Source organism: Orycteropus afer, unplaced genomic scaffold (assembly GCF_000298275.1).
Source record: "Orycteropus afer afer isolate SDZICR_OR568_19922 unplaced genomic scaffold, OryAfe1.0 scaffold00243, whole genome shotgun sequence".
NCBI lineage: Eukaryota > Metazoa > Chordata > Mammalia > Tubulidentata > Orycteropodidae > Orycteropus > Orycteropus afer.
The window spans coordinates 636,429-651,604 of NW_006921830.1; the positions used below are offsets into that span (position 1 = coordinate 636,429).

The following is a 15,176-nucleotide window of genomic DNA, read 5'->3' on the forward strand; positions in this document are numbered from 1 at the left end:
CACCTGTGTAAGGCAGCAAACAAGGCTAAGACTCCCAAGGGAGCATGAGGCCCAGAACTTTTGGTAAGGCGTGAATGGGAACTGGGCTGGGAAGTGGTCTCGAGGCCTAGGCTACTCTGTTCTTCTGGCCTGGCCACAGCTCACAGTCTAGGTGAGGCCCAGAGTGGCCTGGAGTTCTTGTGCCTTGTCACCAGGCAGTGAGCCCAAGGCTGAATGGAAGCTGTCAGCATGCTGTTTGGCCAGGAAGGTCAGGAGCAGCAATAGTGCAGCCTTGGTGTCTGGGTCAAGAGTGCAGAGGGAGAGGTCTCAGGAGGACTGGCTCCTGACTCCTTGCTCCCAGGCTTCCCCAGCCCCGTCTGCCGCTCTCACCTGCTGGGATCTTACTGTCAGCCAGAACCAGGCTGCAGATGCGCAAGAGCTCTGGAGCCACGTCAACAACCTGTGGGAAGAACAGCAGGCTCAGGGGCAGCAGCAACCCTGGGTCTCGGGACTGGGCAAGGGGGCTGGGACAGAATCCAGAGGCAGGGCTACCCTACCCAGAAGGCCTGGGGTGGTAGAGACCATAGAGAGGCACCCACCATCCCCCACCAGGGCTGCCTGAGCCTGGTATTGATTCACAGCCATCCAAGACAACATGAGAAGGGCCAGTGGAACATGGTGCTGATAATTTTCTTGGAGGGGACGGGATGTGTGATAGAAGGTGACTGAAGTCATGGCCCTCAAAACCAAAAGTCCACACACCCAGCAGCACCAACATAGCAGTCTCTAAAGGGGAAGACAAAGGGGGACAGATACAGGAACACCAGGACGTGAATCCAAACCTAGCTACTTGGTACAGACAAAATCTCATTTAGAGAACAGTTTGTATGATTGAAATGTATGGTGGGGTGGCCCAGAAGTATCCAAAGCTCCATGGAGTACAGTTTGAAACAGCCCTAGTCTAGGAGAGCAGCCCAGAAAGGCTACAACTTCTGGCACAGACCACACAATAGACACGGCCAGAGGATGGTCCTTCCCTGAGGAAAAATCCTCCAACAAGAGAAGTAGCCCTTCCATCTACCAAGGACAGGCTGCCAACCCCTGCAGGTGACAGACAAATGAGAATGTGGGTGAATATGGAGAACCATATAATGACGGCTTAAGCTATCACTCTGTGTCAGCTGTAACTGACGCCAGCTCTGCCTCTCAAGACACCAAATGATCAGGTTTCCTCTGAGCGTCTCTGGAAACTGGTACCACTCCACACCACCATTACCTGGTCAGGGCTGCTCTGGTAAAGAAAGCTGAAGAGGTGCCCAATGGTGACCCACTCCTCCAAGTCCTCCTTCAGTGGCAGGGTGTGCAGCAGGGCAGCCAACACCTGAACACACAGATGCCTTGGTCCCACGTGTCCTGCCCCTTCCCTCTCTCAGCTTCCTAGCCCTGCGTAATGCCCCAATCCCTCACCTGGGGCTCTGGTTTCCTCGTGGGACTGGCTATCAGCAGGCGGGCGAGTGCCCCACAGATGTTGTCACGGACACGATCATGGCGCTCCCGTGCTAAGAGGGGCAACAGGAGCCCCAGGAGCTTGGGGAAGTGTCTGATCCACGGTCAAGGAATGGGTGCACACAGGCAGACCTCTCCCACCCCTGGGTTCTGTGGTGCAGGGAGGTACGCACGCACACACACACACATACACAAGCAAACTGCTCCCATCTCTGAGCTCCAGTGACAGCCCCTATCCAGCCCCATGTTGTCCCTTCCTGCAAACTGAGGATACTCCTGGGCAGGGCGCCCCCCATGCTCTGCCAGCACACCCAGTCCAAAGATAGCATTGCTCCGCACCTCAGGATCTGCCTCTCGGGCAGCGCTCAACAGCACAGGAAGCAGCCGAGACACAAACTGGGCTGATGCAGCACCCAAGCCCTGAATGGACTCTGCCAGTGTCCCAACCGCAAAAGACTTCTCTGCCACTGTACAGCCCTGTTTCTGGTGGGGGGAAGGTGGGTAAGGAATGCAAGTCAGCCTGGGACTGGGACACACATAGTGAGGCTGGGCACGGGAGTAGAATGGGGTTCAAAGTCAGCTGATGGAACACTCACTGTCTTGCATAGCAATAATGGCAAGAAGCCGACAAAGAAGGGGGCAAAGGCGTCTCCCCCAGCTGCAGCTGCCAGGGCGGGGATGGCCTCTCCGGCGTGCTCTAGCAACATGGCGTCATATTCTGCCTGTGGAGTCAGATCAGGGCCTAAGCTCCAGGGCCAGCTCCATGACTATGCACACCTCTTGACCATGTTCCACCGGTGACCACAGGTGGACCTCCAGGCTGTTGTCTATGGTTGACAGGGCCCAGCCCTCCCAGGCTGTGCTTTTCACATCCCAGCTTCTCCTGGCCATCCCACTCCCACCCATCACTCCAGGCCTGCCCAGGACCCCCACCTCCAAAAAGCCTTCTTCAGACGCCCAGTCCATGCTGCTTTCTTTCCCTGAACTCCCACTGGTTTAGTAGATCAGGGGAGTCATTCTAAGCCCTCACCCACGTCTTTTTAGCAGCTCTGACTCACCTAAGGCCAAGCCCAACTGCACTGTCCACCCTACCCCTGCAGAGACTAACCTGGCTGCCTGGTCCCCAGTTTTCACCTGTAGCTCTCACCTGGTCCTCCTCCTCCTCTGCCTCCTCATCAGTGTCCTGGCAGGCTGTCTGTGGGCAGAGGTAGCTCAGCTCAGCCCAACTCTCCTTCCATCACCTTTTCATGGGGGTAGGGGAACTGGACTTATAGCCTTGACTGCCCCCACCTGGGGCCAGGGCACCTCCTCTTCCTCAGCCCACCTGTCTGCTTACCTTCCTCTGCAGCACAGCCTTGAGCACACTGCAGAGCTCAGCAAGGCGCCCAGGGGGCTGCAGCACGATGGCCCCGCAGCTGTGCAGCACACCTGTCAGGGCCTCCAGCACGGCCATCACCACCTGGCGCTCCCGCTCCCCATTGACTGCCTGCACGTAAGTCGGCACCACCCGGGCCAGGGCAGCCTGCAGAGCTGAGGACAGTGTTGGCTGAAGCCCTGGCCAGCCCCTGCTCCACCTGACTTCAGAGCCCCCAGCCTGGCCCCAGCCTCTCGTTCTCACCAGCAGTGTTGGGTTCCGAGGGGCAGCTTTGGCAGACCTTGTGTAGCGCACAGCAGAACTGACCCAGGGCCTCATGTGCCGCTTTTCGCACATTCATGTGAGGGCACTGCAGGATGAGGGAGGTGGCAAGGCTTGCCTACTGCGTGCAGAGAGAACTCGGGGCTCAGCCCGTGGCCCCTACCCACCGCTACCAACTGGCCCACTCACCTCCAGCAGTTTGAATACTTCTTCAAAGACATTCTCCATGTAGGGAAGGAAGGCCACACTGTGGACAGACACATGGCCATGGGGAAGGGGCTCCTAAGTAAGCTCCTAAGGCCAGAAAAAGGGCAATGCTCACCTGGTATTCACAGCGATCTCCCCCAGAGCAGCACAGGTGTCTTCCTTCTCATCAAAGAAGGAGTTCTCCACGCTGTACCTACGAGTAAGGTGGGGAGGCAGTGGTCATCAAGTCCTTGTCCAAAATCACCATCTGGATTCTCTGACCAGAGTAGCCCGCCTCCGCACCCTGAGATCTCTGAGTCCTCCTCCTCTTCCACGTCCTCGTCCATGAGCTCCTCCTCCTCCCCATCACTCTCATCATCAAACAGAAGGAAGGAGCTGCTACCGTCGTACTGAGGCTGGATGCAGGAGGCATGGGACGGACTCAGGCTCAGCTGGGCTCAGGAGACAGGGCCCATCCCAGGCTGTCCCAGCTCAACCGCCCAGCCACCCACACCCCCTGCTCACCACAATGCCCTCAGTGGAGCGCAGTGACAACAGCATGAGTGTGGTGATTTGTGGCAGGTGGGGGGCCAGGGCCTCTCCCATCAGCTCTGATAAGGCTGCAAACAGGCTGTACCTGGTGGAGGCAGGTGAAAGCTGTGCAGTTGCTAGAGCCAGACAGACAGGATGGGGGTGCGCAGGGAAACCTGGCTATGGTCCAGAACCAGAGAAAGGGGGGGCTGGCTGTGGATCCAATGAGTGGGCATGTGGGGTGGCGTCAGGGGTCACTCACGTGCAGCGCCGCAAATCAGGATCGTCTACCTGGTCGCAAAGGCCCAGCCCCAGCTGGCAGCATTCCTCAGCCAGGGGCCTCATGGGCTCTCCCACTGCTCGTGCCAGCACCCCCAGTGTCTCTGTGGGCCAGGAACTTAGTTAACACTGGGGTGTACAGCTAAGCTGCAGGTAGGCAGGGCGAAGTCTGGGACCAAGAAATTCTAGCCTACTTCTAGATAGGGTGTGGAGAACTAGCATTTTCTATGAGAAAGAAGACCACTGTGCTGCCCTGGGGAGTGCTTTGTGAACATCAGGTGAGCATCCCCCTTCCCTGGCAATAAGATTCCATCTAGGAACCCTCACTCACCCAGGCTCTGGATCTGCACAGGCTGAAGGTCCTCATGACCTGTTAAGAGGAACTCCCGCAGGCACTCCATGATAGTAGGGAAGTAGGGCAGCAGGGAGGCCTGAGCCGCTGTGGCTGCAGGATGGAGATAGAATCAGGGTTGGAGGCATGGCTAAGACCACCTGCACACGCTCTCTGGGTGAACTCTGCACCCCTTGCCTCCTTCCTCACCAATGGCCCCCAAGGCGCTCACAGCCAGTTCCTTGGCCCGGGGGCTGCTGGGATTCCTCAGAGGCTGCAGCATACAATCCATAAGCTCCGGAAGGTAGGGCTGCACCTTGGGCCCTATGAGAAAGAGCGTCCTTCTCACAGCTGCACCTCTACAGGCTTATTCTTTTTTTTTTTTTTTTATTGTGATTTGGGTGAAGATTTACAGAGCAAATTCACTTTCCATATAGCAGTTCACATATACTTTGTCTCATGTCATTGACCACAGTTTACCACAATGCAACAGCTCCCCTCCCACTTCCTCCTCATAGTACCACTTCCCAGTCTCCATCCCTCCATACTCTCCTGCCCCCTGAGCTGTCTCCCTGTGCATAAGCAGCCCTTCCTTCTCCCTTGATTGTTCACTCCAGGGCATGTGTCTATTTGAGGTAAATGTTTAACTCACATGCCTTCTACAGGCTTATTCTGTTGTGGTCCCTGTCATATCCGTCCTCCTATGCCCAATACAGGCAGTGATTTGGAAATAGGCCCAGCCTGCCCCTTTTCAGCCAAAGGTACAATAGTCTCCCCATATTTCCATTTTCATCACTACCTAAGCTTTCCACAAAATTTTCCAGAGCATAGCAGGCCTTGGCTAGATGGTGTGTGCACCCAGGTGGCACCGACTTCAAGTATGCAAGGAGCAGCGGCATCACCTCCCCTGAGTAGCTGCTGATGTGGGGCTAGGGGAAGGAGAAAGGGAGGCCTGAGTCAGGATCAACCGTAGGGTACATACTTGAGTGCCAAGCCAGGAAGGATGCTTAGAAAGGAGATGAAAGCTGAGGGTAGCTGGGGATGGTCCCAGGGCTGGGTGGGGGTGGGGACTGAGGTGGCCTCTGCTCACATTGAGCCTGGCTGACCTGCAGGTTCTCTGAAAACTGGCCCAGGGCAAACAGTGCAGCATTGCGCACAACTTGGGATGGGTCCTCCAGGCCCTTGCACACGATCTGCAGCAGTGGGGACAGCAGTCTGCATGGGGGCAGGACAAGAAGATGGAATATGAGAAGGCAGGACCTGAGAGTCTCAGGCTGGCCTATTCACCTTGTTTTCCATGGGAAAACCAAAGCTTCCTCAGTCACCAAATGGTGGGCACCAACCCCTGGTCCCTATAGCATGGATGACAATCAAAAATATTTTCTAAACCAGAACATGTTTCAGAACAGAGAGAAATACTATTAATGATTAAGCTGCAACAAGCATAAACCAAGGCTGCCCTGGGATGTGTGGTCCTCCTCCCAACGCCCACCCCTACGCAGATGGCAGAATACCCACCTTTGCCTGATGTGGTCGCCAGCTCCATCAGACAGCACAGCCAGTACCAGAAGCCCCGCCTTGCGCTGGTATGGGTTCTCACTGTGCAAGGCCTCTTCCAGCATGGGCATCTAAGGAGGCACATGGCACTCTCCTGAAACCCAGCAAGAACCTACCCATTGCTAGCTCTTCACAGCTACCAGGCCAAAAACATCCTCAGCCTTGAGAGCCAAGGCATACCTGCAGATATGGATGCCAGAAAGCAGAGCCACACTTACCAGCTGGGAGCAGAGCTTCTCGGGGGGCAGGTGTAATGCCAGCATGTCCACGACCTGAGAAAGGATGGGGAGATTTTTCTGAAATCTCTATCTGCCTCCCCAACTCCCCATAGCAATCTAATGCCCCAGACCCCAGCCCGATCCTATGTCCCACCTGTACAGCTAAGTGCTTGGGAGTCTCTCCCACCAGGCCAATCTCTAATTCTTCTTCTTCTGAATCCTGGTCCTCGGGATCCAACTGGCCCATGGGGGGCTCAGCAGCCATAATTGGGAAAAGAGTATGCAGCAAGGGTGGCAGCAGACGATTCTTCAGTAAAGCCTTAAGTGGGAAGTCAGGAGAGTAACCCTAAAAATCAGCTCTCAAGATGGGCACACATTAAAAAAAAAATCTAGTCTTTCAGGCCACAAGAGGCCCTGTAAGAGATTCACAATATCCCAGCTAGAGCCAGGGTGAGGCCAAGCCAAAGCTTAAACGTCTTAGCCATGGTACTCTGGATATCCTGAGGTGAATAGAAAGCCCCAGAAGTGAGGCTAAGAGTGGAGAAAGGAGTAAGGTAATGTAAGTCAAAGAGCACTTACCTTGCTTTTGACTTTGACCAAGAAGGTGAGGCAGCAGAGAACACGCACACGTATTGCATCGCCCAGAGCCACATTTCCAGCCACCTGCTCAGAGACTAAGAATCAGAGATAGGCAGGCAAACTCCTAGCAGAATATGCAGCAGGGGCACACCCACCCCAGTCTCACCGCCAGGCAGAATGTGAGGACCTCAGAGAAATAAGGGGTGATGATGGGCTCCTCTGACTCCAGTAGCTCATCTAGGGCCTCCAGGGCTTCACAAGCCTTTGCCTGACAGACAGACAAAGCAAGTAGTAAGATCACCATGCTTTTGGACCAGGCTGGGTACTCCTCATTCTCCTTCTAAGAGCGCCAGCCAACTGTCCTCACCTCATCTATGGGGATCAGAGTCTGCACACCTACAATGAGCTTGGGCACCAACATCCGTGCGAGAGGCTGGAAAACACAGGATGAAGTGAATCACAGAAACCATGGTGCAGACTAATCTCTGGCCCCAGAAGCTGGCAGCTTCCTTACGGCATGGACTCTTGAGAAGGAGCCCAGGCACACCAGCAAGGCCCAACCACCACAAGCCCTTCTCTTAGCAGCCAAGAAGGACAGAAGGCAGGGAAAGAACTCAAAGCAGTTCTGCAGATACAACAGTGAGGGCGTGACAAGAATGGGCAGCAGGGAAAGTGAGGGCCCACATCTTACCACATCATTAGAGCCGAGGTAAGGGGCCATGGTAGTCAGAGTGCGTAGGGAGTAGAAGAGCAGCCCGGGAGAGCCTACCACACCAAGGGTCTCATTCAGAAGGCGAAGAAGCTCCCGGTGGTGGGGCTGGAAAGCTTCAGGCTGGGAGGTTACCACCACACTCAGCAACAAAAGCCCCATCTGTCCAGGAGTAGGAGATGGAAGGAAAAAACTTACATGGTTTATCTAGCTTTCAGCACCTCCCTCCCACCAACTGTGCAATGGTACCTCTCTCTCTGGGATGTGAGGGCTATGGGTACTGTGCTGAAGAAACTGCATGAGCTGAGGCCAGGCCTCCAGGCCTTCCTTCCGAAAAATGGTAGCTGTGAGCTGGGCCAGGCTGAGGCTCACAGAGTGCCTGCAAATAGGAGTGATCCCCCCATCACCCTCCAATACCCTGCCATACACATGCTAACCCAGTTTCGAGGGGGCAGCCAGGAGAGAAACCCTTCAGGAGGTGTGGACACAAGGTCTTTGCTGAGTTGGGACACATGAGACAGTGGTTTGAAGAGAACCGAGGAGCTCTGGGGGTTATGTAATCTGGTGAGTTCAGTCTCAGAATGAATTTTCATCCCATTCTTCTGACTCTGGTTTGGAAGATCATCATAGTTCATTCTCAAGTCTTCAACACAGTTTTGGAATCTTCACTCCACCCTCGGTCAAGAACTGAAGTCTTTGCCCCCCAAATCCCAGCTTGAAGCTGAAAGAGAAGGCAGAAACCCAGAGAGGGTCTCAGCCTGGAGTCAGTTAGGATCAAGAAAGGAAGCAGGTAGGTACTCACTCTGTCTCTCTCTGCAGGGACGTGAGGACCAGGGACTTGAGGCTACAACACAAGTGACAGGTGTTCAGTACAGGCCTGCCCAATAGTCAAAATCAGCCCGGCCCCGCCCCTCCACAGGCCCAGCCCACCTCTCCCGAGGCTCCGCCGCCAACCGCCGCCAGCGGGTGCTCAGTCGTCTGCGGATCAGCACTGCCGCAAACTGGCGGATCTAGGACGAGGAAGCCGGCGTGAGAGTCCGGGCAGGAAGGTGCAGGGGGCGAGCTGGGGTCTGACCAGTGGCATACTGTGTGAGGCTCAGCGGAAAGGGGTAGGGGGTCTCACCTGGGGGTCGGCCGCCGAGGCCAGCAGGTCGCAGAGCGCCGGCAGGGCGGCAGGGTCCCGAAGTGCGATCTGGAGCTGCTCAGTGGCCTGGGGGAAGGCTGGGGGTCAGAGTCGGGCCTTTCCTGCCACCTCCCGCTCGCCCGGGCCTGGGCCCGTTTGCCTCATACCCGGCGGATGCGCTCGGTGTCTGGCAGTAGTAGCTCCCGTAGGAGCTGCTCAAGGCCGGTGGGCTCCATGGTAGCAGTGGGGCCGCCGCTACTGGGCCGGGAGGGGGGAGGAACAGCACGTGGAGGCTGACCTCCACTTCCGGCGGAAAAGGCGTTGCTCCGCACTCCTCCCGTCGCCTGGGTGATTCAACGTACTTCCTACAAAGTGCTCCGGCTCCGCAACTTCCTTTAGGTCGGTAGCCCCGCTGAGGCGCGGAAACAGGACCCTGGCAATTGGGTTCCCCAGCGGATAGTGCCCAGGCCCCGTTGGAGACTTCTAGTTTCCTGAATTCCGAGACTGACCCAGTTTTCCAGGAGAACTTGCCCTCACGAGCGTGACTCGAGTGCCTATATCCAGACCAAACCCTCCAACTACAAGATCCTTTTTCTTAATAAACTTTATTTTGATATTTGTAAAAAGAAAAATTGGGACCAAAACGAAAGGCAACTTAAAAAGTCCAAATATATACTCCTCATATAATAGAGATTTATAATTTCCAGGTTCTCTCTGGAGAAGGGAGCACCAGAGAACAACAATGCCATAACACAATTCAGTCACTCAAGAGAAGGTGGTAGCAGACATCAATGGGGCAAAAAGAAAGGGCTTAAGAAAGACCAGTCGTTCTACCACTCAGAACTCAGTCCATTTTGAGATTAATATAGATATAACGGATGAACTTTAGGGAAGAAAAAAAAGAGATGGTGCCCAGCATGAGGAAAAAGACATAACCAGTGAGTAAGGAATAGCCAAAAAACTCTACTGTCTGTACTGCCCCTGACATGTTGGAGCGCCGGGCATAGTAGAAAACTGAATAGAGAAAGATGAAAAGTCCGGTGGAGCCAACGCTCAGCACAGATCGCCACCACCAGCGATAATCCTCCCCAGACAACTGGAAGTAGGTGAGTGCAATGGAGATGCAAGCCCCCACACTCAGCAGGATAGCGAAGACAAAGAAGAGGATGCCATACAGCGTATACTGCTCCCGACCCCACACTGTGGCAAAGATGTAGTACAACTCCACAGAGATGGCACTGTAGAGAAAAGAAATGATATACCACATTAAAGGGCTGTGCACTGCCAACAAGTGGTGGCCAAATCCAGTCCCACCCTCCCATGTTGCTGGGACACTGTGAAAAATGTTCTACTCCTTGCCCCTAATTTCCTGGCTTCTTAGGGGATTCTTTTGCTTATGATTACTTGCTCTCATTTCAAGGATGTGAGATAGGTTGAGAGTAGGGATCTCGTCTGTCTGATTTTCTACTGTATTATCTGCCTGATACAAAGAGGTACCAGCAAATTGGATAAACAATGAATAATGGGTTTTAAACCCCACATGGTATTTGTAGACACTGAGAAACCAGGAAGATGCTGACGGGAGCATTGTCTCTGGAGAGCTTTAAAAGTGAGCTACCCATATAACTGATTCAAGCTCAGTCCTACTTGGGGACAGAAGGAACCATGTAATGACCTCTTAACGTTACAATGAGCCAGACATTATTACTGAACTGGGTTAGGGTAAACGGTGGGGAAAGGAAAAGTCAAGGTCAGGGGGTGTGAAAGTGATGCTTATAGAATAAAGAGAGAATACCTGAAAGGCAAGAAGCCTCCAACAGTCATGTGGATGAGAGTAGACTTGTACCAGGGCTGAGGTGGGATCTCTCGGGCAATGTTCTTGGTGCGACAAGGTGCATCAAAGGGGCTAGCGTTGTTCTTCCCGAAGATTCCTCCAATGACTGTGAGGGGAAAGCCCACCAGCAGCCAAACCGTCAGAAGCAGCAGGATGGTGGTGGCTGGCAGCGCCTGTGTCGAACCATTGGCCCAATGCACCGAGTTCACCACACTCCATGTCAGGAAGAAAGGCACTGCAGGGATGTGTCCCCAGAGCAAGGGTGAGCACTAGGAGCTACCTCCCTGGGGGCACCCACTCAGCTTATACTTAAGGGGACAGGGGTGAAGCAACCAACCACTCTAATGGCAGACCTGTGTGTACTCTTGGATATCCACGTGGAGCCCTAACCTGCATCCACCCGTGTCCCACTGTTCCTACCCAGTGTCATTAACAAGGACTGAGGTAGCTTCTACATAATGATCTAAGAGTGACACAAAACCCACCTGCCTCCAGGGGCCTGTAATTTCTAGCATGAGACAATCCTTTGGACTAAGGCCCTCTTTTCAGAAAATCCTGGCTCCCGTATAAATGTGATATGATATAAATCAGACACTTGGGATTGAGAACAAGGAAGGTTCTGAATGCAGGTTACTACTGTCTTTGAAAGGGCAAGCTGATTAGAAATGCTGCGGTGGAGTTATTCTCCTCCAAAATAAAAAAAGGAGGGGGAGTATCAATAAATTCAAGGGAGTTATTTTAGTCTAGTGGTTGAGAATATAAGCTTTGGAGTAAATTGCCTGGGTCTGCAACTTGGTTAACTACTTTTTAGGAGTATAATCTTGGGCAAGTTACTTAACCAGCTGGAAGTTCAATTTTTTCAACTGTAAAATAGGAACAATGTTACCTACTTCATACAGTTACTGTGATAAAGGAAATGTAGAGGAATTAGTATAATGCCTAGTCATTTTAAGGGTTTAATAATTTTTAACTGCTCAAAACAATATATACAGCCTTGTCTTTTGGACAGTTTTTCTTATTCTGTTTCTTTTGCCTATCTTTATTCTCTTAAAGCCGCACTCTGATTCTATCTCGGTTTCCATGATGGGCTCCAACTTCCTAAATCCAAGCTGGCCCACCAGGGAGAAAGGGAAGTCCTCACCAGAGAAGAGACTGGTGGTGAGAATGATGTTCCACACCCAACGCTCGCCTCCAATCTGCCGGTAGAAGTGGCTGGACACGTAACCGGAGATGCAGCAGGTCAGGGCATACAACAAGATGGCTGCTGAGTTAATGGCCCCATGACGGTGCACGTTGAACATGCCCAGTAGTGCCATGACAATAATGCCTGCAGGGTGGTAGTGGAAAGCCTCTGTTAGGTCTCACCTATCCCTCTTCTAGAATAGAGGACTCAGCCTCCTTTCTTCCAGACCCAGGGTTTCCAGCAAAATAATCTCCCCTAAACTCTTCTCCAGAAAATCCACAATTACATACATTCTCACTAGAGCCATTCTATTCCTCAGGTCTGCCCGTCATCTTGGGTAGAAGAGAAGATCCACAGGCCTTTTTGAACAAGCTACCCATCTAGTTCTACCCCTTGAGAGAAATCCCTAGTTAATTTGTATCACCTCACCAGTGCCAAGGGCCAGGAACTGGGCTCCCACGCCAAGCACAGCACAGAGCAGGCCACGGTATGGAGGGAAGCGGAAGACATCTGTATGGATAATTTTCCAGCCATTGTCACCCTGGTCAAAGTCCTCACCAGAGCCTCCAGAGGTCTCCTCATCCAAGTTGTACCGAGCCAGGTCATTACGAAGAACACGCATGAGAATGACAGCCACAAAACCCACCAGTAAAAAAACAAGCACCATGGAGTTGATGATGGACAACCAGTGGATTTCCAATGTTCGAGGAAAGAAACCACCATCATCACCACGGCGCCTGTCACTCCGATGTTCCACTGAAGTCTCAGACCAGTGCACACTATAAGTATGGGTAAGGCCTAGGAACTCATCAGGTCTCAACCCATCCAAGCTGTGGGGCTTCACATCTCGCACTGAGACATTCGCAAATATAATTCGATCCCTGTGGAATTCTAGGTGGAAGTCCAAATGGGTCCAGAGTCCTATCTTGTGGCTGTGTGGCAGGAACCCACTCTCCTCCATGTAGCCCACAAAGCCACGGATTGGCAAGTCGTCTACCACAAATTCAAAGTAGTACAGTTCCTCAATGGCCTGGCGCAACTGTTCTACCTACAAAGAACAAGTTAAGAGTCAGTCAGACAGGCCTCCTCAGGGATAGGGTTAGAAGAGGTTTATCAACCTTGATACTGATGACATTTTGGGCCAGATATATCTCTGTTGTGTGGGGTGTCCTGTGCATTGTAGGATGCAGCACCCTAGCCTCTTCCCACAAGATGCTAGTAGCACCCTCCAGTGTAACAATCAAAGATGCCTTTGTTGTTGTTGTTAATGTGCCGTCGAGTCAGCTCTGACTCATAGCGACCCCTCCTTGGGTTTTCAAGGCAGTATCACTACAGAAGTAGATTGCCCAACCTTCCTTCCGAGGAGTGGCTGGTGGGTTTGAACCGCCAGCCTTCTGGTTAGCAGTCAAGTGCCTTAGCCACTATGCTACCAGAGCTCCCAAAGATGCCTTTAGACATGGCTAAATATCCTTTAGGGGACAAAATTGTCCCCTTTGAAAACCAATGGATTAAGCCTTATCATCTCATACCTGGTCCAGTGTGTTGGAATTCTCCAAAAAGAGCAAGAGGGGGCAAAGTGTAAGAAGGTCTGGAGTGAATTAAGGAAAACGGGCTTAAAATAAGATTTGTTCAAGAAAAAAATCCATTGCCATTGAGTCGATTCTGACTCATAGCGAGCTCCCTTGGGTTTCCAAGGCGGTAAATCTTTACAGAAGTAGATTACTCCATCTTCCTTCCACAGAATGGCTGGTGAGTTTGAACCATCAACTTTCCGGTTAGCAGTCAGATGCCTTAGGCACTATGCCACCAGAGCTCCTTTTGTTAAAGAAAAAGCATGGTAAAACCCACTGCCATCAAGTCAATTGTGACTCATAGCCTGTAGAACAGAGTAGAGCTGCCTCATAGGGTTTCCAAGGCTGTAAATCTTTACAAAAGCAAACTGCCTCATTGTTCTGCAGAGTAGCTGCTGGGTTCAAAGCATCAACCTTTTGGTTAGCAGCCAAATGTTTCAACCACTGTGCCATCAGAGCTTAAAGAAAAAGCCGGGAGAGGACGGTTAAGTACAGAGGAAAAGCAAGTCAAAAAACTGTCAAGGGTTGGGTATGGATAGTTGGAACCTTGTTAACAACAGAGAATCTTGGAGTCAGTAGTCCTGGACTCTAATATCAGCTCTGCAGTTCACTATCCACGTAATCTTGAAAAGTCACTTCTAAGTTCCCACAGTTCAGTTTGTCAATAGAACCTGCCCTGCCTGCCACACTCAAAGTTGTAGTTACAATCAAGTCAGCTAATTAACATAAAGGTAATCTTAAAACCATAAATGTACTCTGAAAACCTGTATAAAACACTGTTATTAGTCCCTTGGGTGACATCCACGTGGGCAGGCTGACCTGTGCAGAAGTGAGCTGCATGTGACACAGAATTCGCTTCTCCACATTCTCCCGAAAGCGGATATCGTACAAAGACTCGGCCATGCGATCCCCATCCAACACTTCACCCAGGCTAAGGCTTTTGTGACGTATCTTCTCTGGGCAGCAGACTGGAAGCTGATAGTAGTGGTAAGTCTCCTGGGGGTTATGGTAGGGTCCCACTTTGTTGACATAAAGGATGACGGGGTCGCCAGTCTTGTAGTGTGTTACACCTTCTACCCCTGGCCCATGGCTTGTCCCCAGCAGCAGCAGCACTGCCAACCACTGACAGCTCCAACTTCCAGGGTGCTCTAGGATTGTCATTCTTAAGGCAGCGGGACCTGTTGGGGGGAATCCTGCGGTTATGGAAATCAGGAAGAATCAACTCATGACCATCCAAGTCAGGTTTATCGAATTGACACCTAGTGGCTTCACTTCCTCCCACTGTCCTCCGCAGCCTTCCCTCCGGAGGCAACATCCCGACACCCACACCACATCTACTCTTCATGGTCTCCGTTCGGTTATCCGTCTTTCTGCCGCCCACCCGCGGGGGGCCTCGACCGCGACCCCAGCCCGTTCCCATGGCAACGCCACGCAGCCTCGCGCCTCAGGTCCCTGCCCGCCACAGCCCCGGGGTCCTCACCGCGCGGGAAGGGCTGGCCGAGGCGGCGCCGGCAGCCTTTGCGGCCCCGTAGCTGCCCTTGGGCTCCTGCCGGGGTCTCCCTGAGAGCGGCGCGGTAGCGGCGGGTTGGAGAGGACCTGAAGACCGACCTCCACGGGGTTGCCTGCTGCTGCGCCTGATGGCATCGGCTGCGGCCACCCCGCACAACACACCGCCCTGGGCTCGGCCAAGTGCTCTTCGATGAAACTTTCTACAGTCAGAGGCCTGGTCCAGCTCCGGGGACCAACAAGCCTCGGCCAGTACGGCCCCGGAGAGGAGTCCTCCCGGCGCTCAGGAGAACAGCCCAAGACACGTCAGTCTTACCACTTCCGCCCTCTTCGGCGGGGGCCTCAACCGGGTGGAAAGCTGTCTTGGAACCTGGTTGGGACCTCGCCTCCGCGCTGCGGCTGCTTCGACACTTCGCTGTGGGTGTCCGGGGGGAGGGCTGCAACCGAG

General features: G+C 53.1%; 2 protein-coding genes across 2 annotated transcripts; both read right to left on the reverse strand.

Moving 5' to 3' along the window:
* Positions 1 to 147: 147 nt before the first annotated feature.
* Positions 148 to 9,393, reverse strand: IPO4 (importin 4). Its single transcript, XM_007949214.2, has 30 exons — positions 8,802 to 9,393; positions 8,635 to 8,721; positions 8,442 to 8,521; positions 8,314 to 8,355; positions 7,761 to 7,890; positions 7,494 to 7,673; positions 7,170 to 7,235; positions 6,969 to 7,070; positions 6,803 to 6,886; positions 6,378 to 6,542; positions 6,224 to 6,277; positions 5,967 to 6,076; positions 5,555 to 5,663; positions 5,248 to 5,377; positions 4,659 to 4,772; positions 4,449 to 4,562; positions 4,101 to 4,221; positions 3,833 to 3,944; positions 3,611 to 3,723; positions 3,444 to 3,521; positions 3,311 to 3,368; positions 3,104 to 3,209; positions 2,822 to 3,015; positions 2,633 to 2,680; positions 2,082 to 2,207; positions 1,760 to 1,968; positions 1,447 to 1,579; positions 1,256 to 1,360; positions 370 to 439; positions 148 to 278 (listed from the first exon to the last, which is right to left on the reverse strand). The coding sequence occupies exons 1-30, from the start codon at positions 8,868 to 8,870 to the stop codon at positions 148 to 150; spliced, it is 3,240 nt and encodes a 1,079-aa protein (XP_007947405.1). The 5' UTR covers positions 8,871 to 9,393.
* An 85-nt stretch (positions 9,394 to 9,478) lies between these two features.
* TM9SF1 (transmembrane 9 superfamily member 1) lies at positions 9,479 to 14,383 on the reverse strand. The gene is made up of 5 exons (XM_007949216.2): positions 14,042 to 14,383; positions 12,081 to 12,699; positions 11,610 to 11,795; positions 10,430 to 10,703; positions 9,479 to 9,872 (listed from the first exon to the last, which is right to left on the reverse strand). Exons 1-5 carry the CDS (start codon positions 14,381 to 14,383, stop codon positions 9,479 to 9,481), a joined length of 1,815 nt encoding a protein of 604 aa, XP_007947407.1.
* Between the last annotated feature and the right edge of the window lie 793 nt (positions 14,384 to 15,176).

Bases quoted from the DNA above. Each gene is read 5' to 3' on its own strand.
- TM9SF1 (XM_007949216.2), bottom strand. From the start codon at position 14,383: ATGACAATCCTAGAGCACCCTGGAAGTTGGAGCTGTCAGTGGTTGGCA. The intron at 12,700-14,041 runs GTCAGCCTGCCC...TGTTCTTTGTAG, and splicing joins TGCAGCTCACTTCTGCACAG to GTAGAACAGTTGCGCCAGGC. The intron at 10,704-11,609 runs GTGAGGACTTCC...ACATCCCTGCAG, and splicing joins CACCACCAGTCTCTTCTCTG to TGCCTTTCTTCCTGACATGG.
- IPO4 (XM_007949214.2), bottom strand. From the start codon at position 8,870: ATGGAGCCCACCGGCCTTGAGCAGCTCCTACGGGAGCTACTACTGCCA. The intron at 7,071-7,169 runs GTGAGGACAGTT...TCTGTCTGTCAG, and splicing joins CTCTGATCCCCATAGATGAG to GCAAAGGCTTGTGAAGCCCT. The intron at 1,580-1,759 runs GTATCCTCAGTT...ACCGTGGATCAG, and splicing joins GGGGGGCGCCCTGCCCAGGA to ACACTTCCCCAAGCTCCTGG.